Source organism: Oryza sativa, chromosome 4, assembly GCF_034140825.1.
Source record: "Oryza sativa Japonica Group chromosome 4, ASM3414082v1".
NCBI classification, from domain to species: Eukaryota; Viridiplantae; Streptophyta; class Magnoliopsida; order Poales; family Poaceae; genus Oryza; species Oryza sativa.
In genome coordinates, this window is record NC_089038.1 from 28,118,449 (window position 1) to 28,138,248 (window position 19,800).

At 45.9% G+C, this 19,800-nt stretch overlaps 2 protein-coding genes across 2 annotated transcripts; one reads left to right on the plus strand and one right to left on the minus strand.

Moving 5' to 3' along the window:
- The first annotated feature begins 1,400 nt into the window (after positions 1–1,400).
- Positions 1,401–4,627, plus strand: LOC4336597 (squamosa promoter-binding-like protein 7). The gene is made up of 3 exons (NM_001419736.1): positions 1,401–2,032; positions 2,115–2,242; positions 3,870–4,627. Exons 1-3 carry the CDS (start codon positions 1,572–1,574, stop codon positions 4,361–4,363), a joined length of 1,083 nt encoding a protein of 360 aa, NP_001406665.1. The 5' UTR covers positions 1,401–1,571; the 3' UTR covers positions 4,364–4,627.
- A 9,382-nt stretch (positions 4,628–14,009) lies between these two features.
- LOC4336598 (uncharacterized) lies at positions 14,010–15,038 on the minus strand. Its single transcript, XM_015779659.3, has 2 exons — positions 14,702–15,038; positions 14,010–14,551 (listed from the first exon to the last, which is right to left on the minus strand). The coding sequence occupies exons 1-2, from the start codon at positions 14,797–14,799 to the stop codon at positions 14,275–14,277; spliced, it is 375 nt and encodes a 124-aa protein (XP_015635145.1). The 5' UTR covers positions 14,800–15,038; the 3' UTR covers positions 14,010–14,274.
- Between the last annotated feature and the right edge of the window lie 4,762 nt (positions 15,039–19,800).

Sequence of the window (19,800 nt, forward strand, 5' to 3'; positions counted from 1 at the left end):
AGGAGGTATCCACTTTATTATACGCTACGATCTCATCCTGTTGGACACTTCTACACCACGCCTCTTGTCCTACTCCCACTAGTAACTGCACAACGTGTTACTACACGTCACGAAGGCTGATCTGCCATCTGAAAAAGCGATGCATACGCATGCAGTGCACAGCACAGCTGTTCCGATCATCGTCTGGGCACACATACATCTGCCACCCTAACAGCAGGCACCGGAGGCAGCTAGCAGCCGCTTGCAACTTGCAACGAATCCACCCAACTTGCAACGGAGTTCTTGCAGCCTGCATTGCTGCACATGCGTAAAAGTAAAGAGAACATCTAGGGGTAGTAAAACGTATAGTACAGTACTGTAAAATGAAGAAAGGAAACAGAACACTGGTGTCAGCGGCAGTAGTACAGTGCGCGGGCGCGAGTAACCAAGGACGTGAGGTGAGGCAGCCAAAGGCAGCAGCACCGTCGCAGGGAATGGCGCAGGAAGCGGCCAAAATAGGCGTACCCGTACGTGCTGCACCGTATCCTCCCCAACGCCCAGCACGGGGATGTTATTTCCCCCAAAGCACAGACATACCCCCCATTCCCCAGCCAATAGGCACTGGGCCGCCCTGTAGCTGACACTGACAACTGGACCACCGCCGTACTGGGCCCCACCCCCGCCCGTCGCGCTGCATGCATGTACACACCCACGACCTGCCTCGCAGGCTTTTTTTTTTCACTGCCCACCAGGTACGTACCCCATGTCCCATGTACTCCACCGCGTAGCTCTGTGGATGCCTCTATGACATGTGGGGCCATGGATAGAATGGGCCCGTCGACAGGTGGGCTGCTGCGCGGTTGTCAACTGGTGCGTTGGCTGGGAGAATCTATCGTGCCGTCCGGTTCCGGATATGGGTGGGATCTTTGCGCAAGTGGCTCCCGTGATCCGTACGGACGCGGGGCACGGCTCGCCGACAGGTGGGGCTCGTCCGGTGGCACCAGAGGTGTTGGCCCGGCGTGTCAGTGTCGGGGGAGGCGCGCGCTATTGGTTGGTTGGTTGACGCGCGGTGCGCGGATGAGCGTATTGTCACACAGCGCGCGGCGTTTAATGCCGTGGCAGTCATGTCACGGCGCAGCAGCAGCGGCAGAGGCAGCGGCAGCGGGCGAGGGGGGGCCCGCCTTCGATTGAACCTGTCAATGACACAGCTCCATGTGGCGGTGGCCCCACATGTCACGAGCCACGCTCGTGACCCCACCACACACCCCAATCCTGACGGGAGATCCCACATGTCAGTACGGCGCGTGCTTCCTCGCCAGTAGGCTGCTCCTCCCCGGGGGTGCGCTTCGCTTCACAAACCCTCGCTGCCTGGCTGCTTCGCTTTATATGGAACGCCAGTGCGGCAAACCTACTCGCTGTACTTACAACCGCCGCCGCAGCCTTTTTCCCAATCGGCGCTAGTTTTCGATCCGCCGCCGTCGGCCGGAGCGAAGCCAAGCCCGCGCGACCAGGTGGCTGCTGCTGTGTAACGACGCTAGCTAGCTTAGCTGCGGTACGTTTACACATAGGTCCGTCCGTGTGCGGCTGCCACCATGGAAGGAAACGGCTGCGGCGGAAGCGGGGCGACACCACGTGGTGTCGTTGGGATGCACTGGGCTCCCGTCGTCACCTCGCCGCCTAGCCCGCAGCCGCCGTTCCTCCCGCCGGCGCCATGCAGGCCCGACGTCCAGATGCAACAGCAAGGCGGGCTGACCTGCCTCAAGCTCGGGAAGCGGCCGTGCTTCTGGGGTGGCGACGGCGCCGGCCAGGTGGCGCAGGGGAGCGGCGGCGGCGGAGGCGGAGGCGGTGGTGGTTCCGCGGATCAGGGGAAGAGGAAGGAGAAGGCGGCGACGGCGGTGCCGGTGGTGCCCCGTTGCCAGGTGGAGGGGTGCGACATTACGCTCCAGGGAGTCAAGGAGTACCACCGGCGGCACAAGGTGTGCGAGGTGCACGCCAAGGCCCCGAGGGTCGTCGTGCACGGCACCGAGCAGCGCTTCTGCCAGCAATGCAGCCGGTGCGTCAATCACCACGATCTACGTCACATGTCTAGCTCTGCTACACGCGTGCTCATAGCGGTCTTTCACTTGTACGCGCAGGTTCCACGTGCTCGCGGAGTTTGACGACGCCAAGAAGAGCTGCCGGCGGCGGCTGGCCGGGCACAACGAGAGGCGGCGGAGGAGCAACGCCAGCGAGGCCATGGCCAGGGGCTCTGCGCACCCACACGGTATACACAAAACAAACTCCTCCCGTCCCGGCCGTAACAGTTCCATTAATCATCATACTACTAGTACGTGTAGTACGTACGTACTACTCCCAGTAATAGTTAGGGAGACCAATGGAGAGGCAGGTTAGCTGCACAAACAGGAGCGTACCACTCCCAGTAGTAGGAGTACTGGTTGGTTTGATGCCGGGAAACAAGGGGAGAGCTGCAGGTGCGCACCAAAAAGCTCATCGGGATGTGTGAGACGCTGAGAGCACAGATTTTAATGCACGACTTTATGTGCACTGCGCTGCCTGCCTGGCCGGCCCAGCCAGCCTGCTTGCTTGGAGTGGCAGTGGCTGCGTGGCCACTGGCCAGGCCGACCGTGCATATGATCACCATGGCATCAACAGGAACCCGCGCGCCGGGTGGTCGCTGCGCACGCAACACGGCAAACAGTGGTTTCATCCATCCATCTTCCACTCCTTATCAAGAGCCTGTATGCTTACGGAAATCTATACTACTACGTACTAGTACTACTACTCCAGTACGCATGTACATACATACGCGTACAACTGTACAGTTAATTACGAATAGTTACTGTACGAAGGTATAGTGCTATAGCGGGACTGGCCGAAAGACTTGGACATACGGCGGTCGAATTTCATAGCGGCATTCTAGGATATTCAAGCGTGTATTGATTGATATTGATATGCTTTCATGAGTATAGTTGTACTACTGACCTTCAAAGGTAAGCACGGCTCTGCAGTTCAGAAACCTTGTATATATGTATACTCCTTTTGTCCCATAAAAAAACAATATAGTGTCAGATATGACTTATTCTAATACTACGAATTTTGATATACATCTGTCCAGATTCATAGATTTATTTTTATAGGAAGGAGGGAGTACTCCTTTTAGTCTACCACTACCTTTCTCTTGTTCTGAGAAACTATTACTCCTGCAGTAGAAAATACAGTACATGGTACTCCTGCTGCACTGACATAGATCCTGTAGATGAACATGCCTTATATTCTGTGATAACTTATGTACTCCAGTATTTATGTGGACTTTGATTTGGAGTAGGTCCTTCTGGCTGTCTTACAGAGAAATATTATGGAATGCAAGATTTAAGTTAGTTGCCTCAAACAATAAAGACATTAACAATCGTAACCACCACAAACTTTCGTGTCAACATAATCAACAACAGCATAATGGGCCTATCTTGGTTAACAATAACATTAGTACGTATTACCATGGACCTAAACTTGACATCAAGGTCGAGTGCACGTTTTTACTATGCTAGTGACCCAAAGCCCATCAGCATTATTGACCACTTGAAACCTGTTATTTGATCAACACATAGACATGATGTTGTGGAAGATCAGGTAGCGATCAGTTTGTGTAAAGATATATAGTATAGTATCAATTAGTTGTACCCGGTGAACATGCATGGTTGGTTGGTTTTAAACTTTGTAAATTTGGTTGCAAATGATCAGGGCAAGCATGCAAAAATGATTGCGGTTGAGTAACCACTTCGTTATTAGGACTGATGGTGTGCATTATGCTTTCTTGATATGACTATAACAGATGGCCACATTTCTGTAGGCACAATGATATGCATAATAACGTGTCGACGTTGTTGTTGCAGGTATGCCGGTGCTGGGACACGGTTTCCCGCCGTACGGCCTGCCGACGTCGTCGGCTGGTGCTCTCTCTCTTCTGTCATCGGCTAGAGCCACCGGCCCATGGCTGATGCCGACGCCCGACATCTCCGCCCGCTCAAGCGCGGCGCTCGACGAGCTCATCGCCGAGAACCGCGCGGCCCTCCTCTCGTGGCAATTCTTCTCCGACCGACAGCCGCCACCAGCTGGCCGTCCAACGGGCCGCAGCCCGGGCTCCGAAACGGCCGGTGGCTGGCACGCGCACCTGCAGGCGCGGCCGCCACCGCCCGGCGCCGGAGGGCAGCACGAGAATCAGTCGGGGCACGTGACGCTCGACCTCATGCAGGCCACCACCGCGGCAGGAGGCAGCGGCGCGCCGTTCCGGCCCGTGCCAGCGAGGCCCCCCAAGGAGGGCGGCGACGCCGGCTGCACCTCCGACGCGTGGACGCCGTCGCCCATGGAGGGCGCCCGCGTGGTCTGAGTGTCCGACCTGCCAGCCGCGACGTCGCCGCGCGTGCACCACGGTCCCTAGCTCCCGTGTCAGCTGGGCGTGGGAAGCGATCGATCAGTGGTGGGCGCGCGCGCACGGCTGGAGCTCTGTCCCGACGCCGCGCGCAGCCGTGCAATCAACTTGAGTTCGTTGGACAATAGTGTCTCGTCTCGTAGCAATCTATCCCGATGTAGCAGTACTGGTGCAGTGGTGGTGGTGGTGCCACTAGCTAGCAATGTTCTATTTTTTCGCTCTGCTTTTCTGATGGATTAGAGGCCAATTGGGTGGACATTATTTGGTGGTCACGGGCGTGTTTCTGCCATGATGTCGTGGGGGGAGCGACGAAATGCTGTCGTTCTCTGTTCTCCTCTTGAGGGGAATTCCAACCCAAGCTGCAGACCCCAAAGCCCTCCGCATGATCACAGTTCGACGTGTGAATTGTGACCGATGCTACCTCCGGCGCCAGACACTAAAACTACATGGCGCTTCTCCCGTGATAGTCACGTATTTGTTCGGTTTTCTTCAGTGACAAAACGTGTATTGTGACAGATACTAAAACTATGGATGTGATAATGCGATCTTATCAGGTCGTCGCATTGGGTTCTAGAAGACAGAGACGCGGTCACTGTGCGATAGTGCCTACTAGAGCGAATCCCCCAGATCCTCTCGATCGGCGGCAATGTCAGGCGGGGTTTGTTGGATGTCATGTCGGACTACAAAGTCACTGATTAGTAAAACCAAACAGTGACAGTACGTTTGGTTACTGTTCTCTTGTCCCTAACATTTTGGGTGTGTTTAGTTGGGAAAAAGGAAATTTTTGGGTGTCACATCGAACGTTTAACCGGATGTTGGAAGGGGTTTTCGGACACGAATGAAAAAACTAATTTCAGAACTCGCCTGGAAACCGCGAGACGAATCTTTTGAGACTAATTAAGCCGTCATTAGCACATGTGGGTTACTGTAGCACTTATGGCTAATCACGGACTAATTAGGCTTAAAAGATTCGTCTCGCGATTTCCTCCATAACTGTGCAATTAGTGTTTCTTTTTATCTATATTTAATGTTTCATGCATGTGTCTAAAGATTCGATGTGATGTTTTTGGGAAAAATTTTTGAGGAACTAAACGGGCCCAAAGTTGGTTCCGAATAATTTGTGCTACCCACATCGGCCATTGCTTTGATGATTAACAGCTCGCGCACGGCGCACCGGCTGATATTTTCAGGAACCTAAGACCAACACATCTTTGTCTTAGATCGATGCTCCTGGCCTAGCTATTTGTACCAGTGACCCTAAGACCGGCTACACTTGGCACAGATCAGCAGGTTCGTCAGCCCTCCGGAATACAACAGTATGTTCTGTCAACTGTCACCACATTAGATGGCTCTTCAAATTAAATTTTAGCCAACACAGTGAAAAAACTCTCTTCCAAACGAGTTCCTCGGGTGGCCAAATGTGGCCAGGCTCCTCTATTTACCAAACGAAGGGTCGCATTATCAGTCCCACCTTCAATCCGTTTCTCCGTCTCCTCTCTTCTCTGCCAACGCCCACCCTCGCGCTGATGCATCGCTGTAAAGGAAGAAGGCCAATCGTCAATGTCTCCTTTAACCTCCTCATCCCTAAGCTTGACTCCTCACTCGGCAATCACCTCCCCACGCCACCGACAACTCCCACCACAAGGGCCGCGTGGAGGCAGTGGCCTGGCTTGGCCTGGCCTGCACGCGACGGTGAAGGGTGTCAGAGTGGCAGAAGCGGGAGCCGGGAGCTCGGAAGGGAGGTGACCAACAAAGGATGAGAGGATCACCATAGCCCGTCGTTGCCACCGTTTTCCCCAACCTCCGCCGCATTGCCATTGTCTGCATCTCCATTGCTGGTGCGTGCGTCACCGCCCCTTCTTGCTCTTCCCTGTGTCGATTCCCACTGCTGGCGGCAGCAGTAACACCATGACGCCTTATCTCCCCTCACCTGCCCCGCCCTTATCCCTGCTTCCCCTTGTTGGCCACCTCGTCGTTGTCGCCCCCTACTGTCGTCGGGTGGAGAGGGAAGATGGTTGGGATGGGAAAGATAGAAGAAGGGAGGAAGAAGTAAAGAGAGGGTGACATGTGATACCCATTGTTGGATTGAGAGTGAAATGAAAAGGTTATTGGAATGAAAGATAAATTTGGCAAGCTGGCCAGATGGATATTTGGAGAGGTGATAGAGATGCTCCAACTATTGCATGTTTTGCACATACTCTCTAAAATTAGCTTGAGATATGTGCATTGATGTGATATTAACATAACTATGTTAAATTGCAAGATAAGAATTATTCATGCATGTTATAATTGAACACCCAATTAAATAACCACCATATGATGTGTACGCACACACACACACCATCGGTTTTTCATTCATTAAAAGTGCAACTGAAAAAGGGCATTAAAGTATGGTTTTGAGCCTGCATACATCTATAATAACATTATAATGGCAAACATGCAACAAATCCCCCCTGACTTTTCCAGAAACAAAAAACAAACCCTCCCCCCCCGGCTGATCAATAATTAGTATAGGAGGCAACCTAGCTAGTTCCAACTTTGCTCCCGTAGCTCAAACCAAGCATCCATGCTGGGCTATATATTCGCAATTTATTAGGAGTATACAACATTTTGCCCTCATATAAGAAAAAAATTAATTAGCACGTACAGACGTTTATTTTGACAATGTTTAATTTGTATGCAAGTCCCAAATACAAATGACATTGTAATATGATATCTCTTAAATTAGGGTGCTTTTTCGAGAGTTCATGTGTAGATATCATTACTGGAGAAACCATCTTTGCCCGGTCGACCAAAATTCACAATACTCCCGGTCTAAGTAAGAAACAGGACTAAAGAATAACTTTAGTCCCGGTTCAAAAAGCCAGGGTACATTTTGATCTTTAGTCCCAGTTCTACAAATCGTCAGGCCGGCGTCATGCTTACATTATCTTTAGTCCCGGTTGGTAAAGATCAATATTTAGTCCCGGTTGTTTATACCAACCGGGACAAAATAAAAATCCGGATCAGCCTCTCCGCATCGTTCTCCCCGCCCCGTTACTATATAACAAACACTTAGAAAAATCTCTCTTAGCTGGCTCCTCAGCTCTCCCTCTCTCTCAGCGGCGCGGTGACGGCGGCGGCGGCCTCCCCTCCACCGGATCCGGGAGGGGCGGCGGCGGTGGCGGCCTCCCCTCCGCCGGATCTGGGAGGGGAGGTGGCGGAGCGAGCTAGCCGGCGGGCGGCGAGCCAAGCAACCGGGGAAGTGGCGGGGCGGCAGCAGCGGCCTCCCCTCCGCCGGATCCGGGAGGGGAGGCGGCGGCTGCGGTGGCGCTGGGGCGATGCGAGGGTGGCGGCGGCCTCCCCTCCGTCGGATCCGGGAGGGGAGGTGGCTGGGCGGTGGCTGAAGGCGGGAGGCCGGCGGCGACCTGTGGAGCATTTTTTATTTTTTTTAATTGATGTGTAGGTTTTTATTTTTGTTGATTTGGGGATGATTTTGTGATGATTTGTGGATTGTGGATGGACAGTGAATTGATGTGTAGATTTTTTTTTGATTTGGGGATGATTTTGTGATGATTTGTGGATTGTGGATGGGCATGTATTGTGTATGATTTGTAAATGATTTTTGTGGATGATTTATGTGTGTGATTTTGTGTATGATTTGTGTGATTTTTGTGCGATTGTGCACGAGATGCAAACAACAAAACAACAGTGGAAACAGAAAAAAAATCCCTTAGTCCTACCAACCGGGACTAACAATGATTTTTAGTCCGGTTTATTTTAACCGGGACTAAAGATGGATATCTTTATTCCCGGATCTCTAGTTTCGGTTGCATAACCGGAACAATAGAGGATTACAATCCGAGAGTACAAAGCATTTCTCCGGCAGTGTATGATACGAAGTCATGGAAGGTTGATGCTATCTAGTATCATTTCTGACACAATGTCCTACCATATTATTGTGACTAATGGCATTCTCATGCTACTCCACAACGTTATTTGAATGGATGACTAGCCATTTGTGTTTGCCTTACCAACTGTTTACAAAGCAACCAATATGTGCCATTTGGCCACCACAACCTATCACATTCAAAGTGGTGAACGGGCATGCATAGAGATGGGTATTGGCATGCTATTTGTTCTATCATGCATGCTGTGCATACTGGCATATCATCGACCCCACAAGAACAAGCACAACATGGACTTGATTAATTAGCTTGCCAAAACGCTTAAAAAAAATCTCCAACGGGCAATGAATGAACACGTAGTACATGAATGTGAGCATGGCACTCGATCGAAGTTATCAGGGACAGGGACACATCGTTCCCCATGCTTTGACACTATGAAAGATATGGTACATGGCATAGTGCAGGGGAGCACTATCCAAACGATAGATTCAAGTATCTACAAATGCAAATATCTTCCGTCCACGTCGTTGGGCCCGGCGTAGCTGCGATTCTTATCTGCTCAAACTAATATAAGGGAGCAAGCTAGGATAGCTCTAGCAAGTGCTTCAAAAAATCGATCCTTCCTATTAACTGCTTAGAAACAAATTAATAATTAAAGCTCATTGTCTTTGGCTCTCTCCGGCCGACACATGTAGTAATCACTAGTTCACTACACATTGTACACTTGGGATCCATTCCTGATCTCTTTTATAAAAAAAAACTAATTAATTGCTAGGTTTGCGTACATACACACATAATATATTAAAATTATTTGACACGATCACACATTTTAAATATGACTTTTAATTATTCATCTTATTAAGGTATTATATGAGCTCTATTTATTTTGTTGTAACTTGTTTTTTTACGAAGTATTTTAAGCATGACTTCACATTTTATTTGCACTAAATTTTAATGAAATGGATGGTTAAACGCCATTACAAAAGTAATCAACAACACATTTTGAGAAAAAAACAAACGTACGGAGTACTAAGGGCTTATTTGGTTTGGAGCAATTTTATCGGAATTTTAAAAGAATGAAGTGTACCCTATAAAAATCCTATGAAATTCATGTATTTTGAATGAGCCATAAGTAAATTGTCATGGCAGCTAGCTAAAATAATTAATGTAATCCCGGCCACTCACCACCCAGTAGAATTGAAATCACGGATGGATGGAGAAATCTATAGAAACAAAACAAACATGTATTGTAAGATAGGTCTCTATCCGAGAAACGTCTAGGGTGTTTGGGCAGCTCCACAGGATAGTGGGCTAGATGACCTAGGCTCGAAGCCTAACATTTTCTAATTATTTGATATTAGGTCATTCCCTAATATTTACATCTTTAGATAGGTCTCTATCCCAACTGCATAAAAATACACGGTCTCTTAATTAATTAGGATTATTTTCCTTTAGAAACTGCGTTCGTAGAGATTAGCAATTGCGCATCCACCAGCTGCGACAGCCACAACGAGTTGTTTTCTAGTAGTAATAAGATACTAAGATATCCACTGCACCACCATTAACACGGGAAACAATTTTTAGGTTGAGTTTGTTTGGACAGTTAGACTAGGATTTTTTACTACAAGCATACTCCATCCATCCAAAATAAGCATGCTTTTAGCCTCTTTCATTTTTACAAAAAAATAACTTTATTTCCATCTTCTCACCTATTCCAAGTCCACAAAACAATGAGTTCGATTCCTTTAATATCCCACACCAACCCTCCCATAAATACTACTTTTGTATTAATGTACGACACTTTAGTCGTTTTCCAACTAGTTTTGAGCATCCAAGATCAACATGCAAAAAGAAAAAAAACATGATTGAGTTTTTCTTTCATAACTATATAGATGACATAGGAGAAACAAGGGGATATCCTCTTAAGAGTCCAGAATACAATCCCCACTGACGCCAATTACTAAGCGCACTTGAACTCCATCGACCCGCGTCAGCAAGATGATGGATTCGTTGCCTGGGCGCCTGCTTGTTGTAGACCTAGCATAGCTTCCAGTCAATTCCAGTGATGCTACCGGTTTGCTGCTGAAGAATAGCTATTCCCTCTATTTTTGAATAATTGATAGTTTTGATCAAACCATTTGTTTCAAAATTGTTTTCACCACCACACTTTTATTACTAAAATCCCAATTTTGCCCCTACTATCCTATACCTCTATTTTTGAATAATTGATAGTTTTGATCAAACCATTTGTTTCAAAATAGTTGTCACCACCACACTTTTATTACTAAAATCCCAATTTTGCCCCTACTATCCTATATCTACACTTTTGGGCCTAAATAAATCTTCCACCATAGAGTAAGCATCTAGATAGTTGTCTTTTCCCTCAATTCCTTTCCCTACCTCAACTTTATTCATTTTTAGCGTCATCTTCTAACAATTGCCAAGGGCAAATTGGCCATAAATTTTGTTGTCTTGTTTTATATGCTATGGTCAAAATGTCAATTATTCAATAATGGAGAGAGTAATAGAAGACAACAAACATCTAGGTTTGGGCTACAAGATCCAAAAAACGCACTCCGCATCCACTGCTACTTAGGTACACTGGACTATCTTTCCATCGATGTCCGCCCACGGATGATAAAGGAGGCCTGACAAACTCCCACGACCGAGGATTTCAACACACCCCCAACAAAAGGGATGCCGCCCATGGCTAGCTGAGACTATGAGGGTCGGGTTGGAGATTGACAACGATTAGTAGCTAGGTTTCACCCATGTGCCACCCGTGTAGGCGATACCTACGAGTGGAATGTCTGGCTAGAGTCCTTGTCTAGTTTTATTGTATGACAACGTATACAAGATGGATATGATTAGCTACTTACACTACTACAGAACAACTTATTCGTACAGTCCTTTTACTATTGGATGAAGAAAACCTGGCACTGATAAGGAGTTTCGCATCCACCCACCCAATCTGTGCCCAATATAGCTAAGAACCGACATAGATAAGTAGTCTACTTATGAGTGTCATTTTCTATTATAAATCGTCACTGATGATTAGTCATTACTCATTAGTGTGGGGTCTTTAAGTAAAACTGGTACTTGAGCCAACCGAGCTAATGGTTTTTTACTCGAGTTGATATCTCCCTTATCTCCTGCACATCCACTCTCTCTCTCTCTCTACCTTATCTTCTACATATACATCCCCACAACCACACTCTCTTCCCTCTTGGTGTCTCCATTCTCTCTCGATCTCCACAATCATAGGAGCAGCAGCCTTAGCCTCGGCAAGCAGTGAGAGCTGTGGCGTCCTTGACCTTCAGCGAGAAACAACGGCTTCGCCGACCTTGGCATGCTATCCATTTGAGAACTCGAGCAATTTCTTTTGTTGGGACATGGATGATGCATGTTAGGATCTGTGATTCACATATTTTTCTTTTTTTTTATTTTTCTTCTTAGTTGGGGTTCCTTAACTTAAGTTGACGGTGGAACCCCTTTGAACACCCCGCCTAAATGGGAAGGAAGCTCTAGAAAAGGAGCTCACAGTTCCTCAATAATAGACTCGCACCTGGGAGAAGGGGATCAAATATATAAGGTTGAATGAATGGAAAAAAAAAAGAAGAATAAGTTTGAACCCGAGTGAGTATGGACCATACGCTCATCTTTCGTCTCAATCTACACCTCGTTCCGCGAGAGCCCTATCCTCGTTTCGAAATAAAGGACCGTAGTGAGGATCGATCCCGGATAAGTGAGTCAGTGTAGGGACAGAGGCTAATGATTCTAAAGGTGATTTAAAACTAGAAGATGACTTTATTTGAAAACGAAATCCAAATATCAACAAAAAGATGGATGCACAATCTTCTATTTTTTTTTCTAATTTTCTTATTTGTTAGGATCTGTGTTTCACAATTTTGTTGATTCATGCATCAATCTGTCTAAATTGATTTTTTTTTCAATTGCTGATCTGGGCATCGATACATGATATGTGATTTGGACCGCGTCATCTCAATTCAAGCTGGCTCAACCTTTTTTTAGCTCGTCAATCCCATTAGTGCCTATTCTCTACATCGACAATGAGGTCGAGAGGCCATCATTGCATCGATTGTTGTGCTGGTTGGGAACCCAGAATAGACGAGGGTTCACAACCGGCACAATAGACCCCTTTTATTTGTAGTGTTTAGCTGCTTGCAGTATGTTTACAATCTTTAAAGCTATACTTGCAACTACAATCTTATATAATACTCTCTCAATTCCAATTTGATTATCACCAAAGCAAAGAGCATCGAGTCCAAAGACAATAAAACCTCGATGGCTCTAAAATTAATTATCACTAATCAATGTGTTCCATCGCTTTGTGTCCCACAGCTTGCATCACACTATAAATGTTGCATGGAGTTGAACCAATAGAAATTAATCTTAACTAGTTACATGCATACCAACACATTCAGTGATGTCCATTTACTCTTTTCACAAATAAATGAAGAGGCACTTATTATATAGGAGTACGATCATTTTAGGGATAACTCAAAAATCATATGTGATGATCAAATTGGAATGAAAAGAGTAGTCCTTTTAGTACTCCTCTAGAACTCTAGAGATAAATCTGGACATATTTTTGGGACGGAGGAAGTAGATGCTATGAGCTAGCTAGCAAACAGTGTCAAAAGAAATAATTAAACTTCGGTTATGATTAAGGAACAACGCTTGTTTGGTAGTAGTACGTGCAAGATAGGTAGCTAGCTAGGCTAGGGAGAAGAAAGATAACTCCACATACAGTGTAGAAGACGAGGGAGAAAGAAACCTAGCTACGATCCCGCGATGTCTGGTCTGTTTAGCTACATGACACCTAAAAAGGACCAGATGGTGTACATATGCACAAGAGTAGGGTCAGCTGCACCGCTGGTACTGTGGGCGAGCTAGAGCTAGCTACCACACACAGCTAATTTGGTCCTGCCGTCATCTACTATTAATTCCACTTAACTAAACTTCCCCTCATAATTAAAGTTTTGTCTTATGGCTACAGTTCATCCCAGTAGAGATCTGAATCAATATATAGAGTACTAGCTAGGAATTAAATAATCGCCAAGTGATCAGGTACGGCAAGACTGACTAAAATATTTGAATAACGGACAGTGCTGTATCAACAGGCTCATTGATCAGAGATTCAGAGTATTTAGGAGTATCAACGAAAGGACAAATGGGAGAACATGATCAGTGATGGCATTCTGGAGCAGCAATGTTGCTGATACTGGGCTGTTGTGCGCATGCAGTTTGTTGCTATAGGTAGCAGAAGGATTTGCATTGCCATCCAATCGAGGCAAAAGCAGGGGCTAAATGGATCTTGGCCACAAGCTAGCTACTCGTAGAGAGGAGGCCGTGCAGAGCTTGAGGTTTGTGTAGGAGCATGTCTTTGTCGGCCACTTTGGGTCTTTGGGTACGATTCGTTGACCCCTACATCGACATGGCTCGGCTTGGCAGCATGCAACGTGCGTGATGGCCAGTTGCTCCTCAGTTCCCCGGCCCCAAAACTACATGAAGTATAAAGATAAAGAAAATGCATGCATGCATCCTGTTGTTTCTAACAAGTTCAGGAGAAATTAATAGCTCATCTGAAATATTCCACCACACACAAGGTGTGATCAAAAGATGTAGGGATTACCTACATGCATGCATGTGATATGAGCTACTAGCAAATCGCTGTTAGAAAGAACCCGGGAAGATAACAAGAGATATATATGCAGTAAATTATCCAAGATACTAGAAAAGCATGCAAGCATAACGCAAGAGAAACACAAGCCAAGAGTGCAACATTTCAGGTAACAGGCCCCCTTAAAAGACCCTAACACACACAACTAGATACAATATGGAGTACGCACGTAGTATATGCACATCGATCATCAAACTAGCGGCTAGCTAACGAGTCTATATAGCCTAAGCGATGACGACTAGTACTGGGTGACGGCATGGGTGACCTAAACAAACAAACTAACACAAGACGTCCTTGAGCAGCTTGTACCTTCGGCCGGCCGCCTTGGTCCCCCGCCGCCCGCTCTCCTGCTCGCCGGCGCCGGGCTTGCCGCCGCCACCCCTTCCGGCGGAGGAGCTCGACGTCGTCGTGGATGACTCCTGGCTTCCGGCGCCCTGCTGCTTCCCGGCCGCCGACGAGTACCTCGCCTTCCCGGCGACGTCGCTCAGGCACCAGTCGCACATGTCGGCGCCGGCCGGGGCGGGCGCCGCGTCACCGTAGTAGTTCGTGCAGTATCTGCACGCGCGCCACAAGTCTATCAGACATGCATGGATACACAGACACCGCACAGACACACGCACACACACCCCGTGTTCGCTGCTAGCTCTAGATAGAGAAGAGATTACAGTGGTAGAGAGTACACCGGCCGGGTCGCGCGTTACGTACGAGTGCTGGAAGCGGTAGCGGCAGCGCGCGCACTGGAAGAGCTTGTCGGGGAAGCCGACGTCGCCGCACATGGAGCAGACGGTGCCGGCGCCAGCCATGGTTGGGAGAGCTAGCTTAGCTAGCTTGATGAGGAGGTGGGGAGAGGAGGAGTGGAGATGCGGGCGGATGGGAATGGAGGAGATGGAATCATGGAAAGGTAGGGACTACGAGTCCGGTTATTAAATAGTATGAGAGAGATATCTGGAGAGAGAAAAGGGGGGATGTGAGTGTGTACGTGCGTGCATGCGAAGAGAGGAAGAAAAAAGGTGGAAGGGAAGGAGAGGCTCGCAGTCGTCGCAGGGGGAGGGGGCACGCGACAACCTTAAATCCAGTGACCAGGGAGGGAGAGTACACGTCGATCTCAAAGCAGGGATTCGATCGCTAAAATCTCTGGGAAGTTTGGTAATCCGAATCAATCGGCGCACGCGATCGAAGAAGCTTTAATTTCAACTTCCGGAGACCCGAGACCAGGAGAGGATCGGAGGACAAATTAAGCGCGGCGAGAAATCAATGGACCGGTGTGCGTGCGTGAAACTTACTGGTATAATCAACATGCATGGGCTACTCGATCTAATTATGTTTGCCCGCCTGTGCAGGTCTGTGTCAGCGGAACCGTGCACGCCGGCCGTCCACCCCCGCGCGCGTGTACGTGCGCAACGATGAGTCTCGGCTGAGTCGGTTCTCGATCGCGTTACGCTTTCACGTAAGGTCATCGAGAAAAAGACATTCCAAGGAGATCAGAAAGGTACGAGTACTCCTAGCTCTTAGCTAACATAATTAACTACTATATGGAGTTAACTCCTAGCTCTCGATCATATCTTTTCGGTAACCACGATTCGACGCAGAATCATGCATACATATATCTAGAGATCAAGTATTCAAGTACTAATTAATTCCCCTTTGCCTTTTTCTGTGGGCGCATATACTAAGGTATGGGCATGTTTAGATCTCTTGATAAGTTTTTTCACATATCACATCGAATGTTTAGACACATATATAAAATATTAAATATAGAAAAAAAAACTAATTATACAGATTATGTGTAAATTGTAATATGAATCTTTTAAGCCTAATTACTCCATGATTTAACAATATAGCACTATAGTAAACACTTACTAATGGCAGATTAATTATGCTTAATAAATTCATCTCATAGTTTATAGGTGGATTCTATAATTTCTTTGTTATTAGAGTGCGTTTAATACTTCAAATCCAATATTACACGATAAAAATTTTTACCCCTAAATCTAAACACAGCGTGAACACTATACAGAAGGCACGTAGTATATGCCGTTCGCCTGATCTATCCGCTGGTATGTACTGGCTGGTTAGCTGTGTGCGCCGGCTGTGAGCGACGTGCGACGGTGTATCGTAATTAAATTCGTAATACTACTACTACCAGGTAGCTCCAGGTTTACGCTCAGAGAATCAGCTGATGGAGGTTCGGGGTTTTCCTGCGCAGCCCCGGCCGGCCGCGCGCGTCGCTTTGCTCTGGAAAGCTCGTTAGCGCAGCTCGAGCTCATCACATGCACGCCACGCGAACGCCACGAGGTGTACGATGCATGGATGCAGCCTGCACTGCACGGCCGGCGATGCACCTGTAACGCACCTGTAGCTATAGAGAGGGTGAATTGGCGACCCACGCGCGCGGCCTAACTACCAGTACTACTCCACTGACAGGGCTAACTTCTAGGGCAGTGTAGATCGTGGTCGGCCAGCCAGACGATTGGCCTGATGGCCTCAGCAACGCCGTTTGCTACAAGGTAGGAGTACTCCATTAGCTTTACTCCCTCAGTCCCAAACATTTTTAACTTTTAATATCAAAAATATTAAAGGTCCCTTCGAATCATGAGAATAAAAAAACGAAGAAATAGAAAACATATAGAATTCTAACATGAATGTAAATATAAAACAGATGATTGCAAAACACAGGAAAAACACATGCATGAATCATCGTTTGATTGGACCATATAAAAAACACAAGAATCGGATGAGATAGACTCAAAGGATTCTTACCAAGAGGTTGGACCTCTTGCTAAGTTTTCTCCAAAAACTATATGAAATAAGCCATTCCATAGAAATTTTGTACGTTTTAGAAAACTTTAATCCTTTGAATCAAAGGTTACATAGGAAAATTTTCTATAGGGTTTCAATTCTATGAAATTCCTTCATAATTCATTTGATTGAAAGGGGCCCTAAAAAGATCAATCAGATAAAATTGATGTTACTAGTAGGTTTATCATTGAACAAACTATCATACTCCCTCCATCCACAAAAGTTACACATATTACTTTTGACACCAAGACCAAGGAGAAATTAAATCACCTTGGATGTTACAAAATCAAGAAGTGAATGTAAGTATGCAACTAATGAGTATTTAGATGACTCATTGGGTTCTAATAAAGCATTTTATTTATATCTTCATTTAAGTCTTGAATGCATAAAGACTACAAATAGAAACAACTTATTTGGAAAAACTCAAATATGAAATAGGTGTAAGTTTATGGATAGAGGGAGTAATATGCAACTTATTAATGGCAAAGTTTAATTTAAGATAATGACATAAAAACCTAATATTTATTTACTTATTAAAAGAGTATATGTATCCTTTTTTTATGGTAGTTCAACGTGTTTTTTCATGTCCTATATAATATATAGGAATGTTTTCCAAAACTATGTTTATCATTTAAAGAAAATGGTACACATACTTTTTTAATATTTATTAAAATTTCTATGTACAACAAACTTACAAATATTATAATCACACAACAAATTTCTATACTTGCAACAATATAGTTTACAAATTTCTACATATTCCTCACGTATTGAAGGGTAAAACTGACTTTTTGATACTTATTAAACGGTCAACTGACAACAAGGGTATGAAAGGGATCCAAATCAAAATTCAGAGGTATACAAGGGAGTGAAGAAAATTCAGGAAAATAGAAGGGATCGGCTAAAATTTCAGGGGTATGGAAGAAATTCTCTTATTTCATTGTGAACCAAAGTAAATAAGAAGGTAGAAGTTAATTTATTTTGGGATAAAGTTTAAATTCCATAAGTTGATTTATTTTGAGACGGATGGAGCAGTTACAAATTTATTTTATTTTCTAATAAGATAAATTAGTGTGATAAATCACTCCACAAATATGTAAGATTAAATTTAATTTCTACATGTTGTAATAAAAAAACAAATTTGACTGAATATGCGTTAATTAGCTACAATCTATTTATTTTTACATATAGAAGTTAAATTGTAACATGTATGGTAATGTTACATATCAATACATTTTCTTTTTAAAAAATATTTAAATAATGTGTAAATAAACGAGGTATATCTCATGTACTATGACAAAACAAGTATGGGCGAGTCACTGTTATGTTATACGTACTCTCTTCGTCCAAAAAAGCCAACATCGTACTAGATTTTTTAGACGAGTCCCATCCAAGTACGAGGTTGGTTTTTTTTAAGGATAGAGGGAGTAGGTACTTGCCGGCCTGCGTGAGTGCTTACTTAACGTACTCCCTCCATCCAAAAAAAAGACAAACCCTTGATTTCCGTACGTTTGACTGTTCGTCTTATATGAAACTTTTTTATAATTAGTATTTCCATTGTTGTTAGATGATAAAACATGATTAATACTTTATGCGTGACTTGTCTTTTTAATTTTTTTTATAATTTTTTCAAATAAGACGTATGGTCAAACGTTGTGCACGGAAACCTAGGATTTTTCTTTTTTTGGACAGAGGGAGTAGGCATAAGCCGTACGTACATGACATTATTGACGGGTGTACTATTGATCGATCCTCGTCTTGAACCACGTCGACGTCCTAGACAGGGGAGGATATCATGGTCCCGTGTGCCTAAAAACGGGGAGCTACTCCTGTTTCAGATTAATTAGGTTCTTAGCTACTCTTTTATCTAAAAAACCAATCTAGATGTTCATTGCACTATTAAGTTATGTTATATCCCTTCAAATTTGTTTTTTTATGGAAGGAGTAGTAGCTAGCTAATTAGAGATCTCCAACTTCTCGTACGATACTTCAGAATTGAAACCTGTTTAGCAGATAACCTGATAAGAACATACTCTAACCGGTTTACTCGTCTCGATCTAATTAAAGCTGGGGCCATCCAGCTTACGAGAGCCACCAGCCGTAGCGTATCAGAGTATCAAAAGTCCTGTTCACTTTGATGCTATTTTCAACCTTAACAAGTTTTGGTAAAGTTGCTAAAAAAGTGGCTACATTTAGTTTGCTGCCAAATTTTAATAACTATATAAAAAATTCTGTGGCAACTATGCTAATATTTGGTAAGGTTTTTTTTAACATCAAAGTGAACAGACCCCCTAAGTCATTGAAAAAGAGAGCACATTAAGGGCGATTAATTTGGAGGTGATCCAAGGCGTAATTAGGTGGCTACGTGCGGTCATGATTGTGGCGATGGAAAAGCGGGGAGATGGTAGCCCAAAGCGGGATGGACATGGGCAGGGAGAGGGGAAGAGAGAGAGAGCAGCAGGTGCAGTGGGTGGCTGCTGCAGGGAAAGCTAGTGGCTGTACGTGCGCAAGTACCAGGACCACCACTGCGGCTGCCGCTGGCCAGTTCCCACAATAAACAGCATAGAGAAAAGGAAGGAAAGAAAAAGGGCGGAGAGACCCCGGGCCGGGGGCCCGATCATATCATATCATCACGGACCTGACTCAGCGAGCGTGGCGACGATAGATGGATGGCCGCTCCGATCCGATCCTGCCGCTGCTGCTGCCGCTGCCAGTTTGGATTTTATTTCCCTTTCTTGGGGGGTACGACAGCCACGCCGGTCGGCCGGCCCCCTTGCCGTGCCACGCCATGCTCCCCCAGTCGCCGCCGCGGATGGAGACGGATGCGGATAGATGGATCATTGGAGAGACGCATTTGCGTAGGGGTGCACAGCATAGCATGCAGCAGCCGCACCTATCTGCTACTATTTCCTCTATCCTAAAATATAAATATTTTTAAGTTAGTACGGGTATTAAAAAATTAGGGATAATGATTAGAGAAAGTGTGCGATTGATTGAAAAGAAAA

Coding starts and splice junctions, on each gene's coding strand:
- LOC4336597 (NM_001419736.1), top strand. CDS start 1,572: ATGGAAGGAAACGGCTGCGGCGGAAGCGGGGCGACACCACGTGGTGTC. Junction 2,033..2,114: donor TTCTGCCAGCAATGCAGCCG/GTGCGTCAATCA, acceptor TTGTACGCGCAG/GTTCCACGTGCTCGCGGAGT. Junction 2,243..3,869: donor GGGCTCTGCGCACCCACACG/GTATACACAAAA, acceptor TTGTTGTTGCAG/GTATGCCGGTGCTGGGACAC.
- LOC4336598 (XM_015779659.3), bottom strand. CDS start 14,799: ATGGCTGGCGCCGGCACCGTCTGCTCCATGTGCGGCGACGTCGGCTTC. Junction 14,552..14,701: donor CGCTACCGCTTCCAGCACTC/GTACGTAACGCG, acceptor GCGCGCGTGCAG/ATACTGCACGAACTACTACG.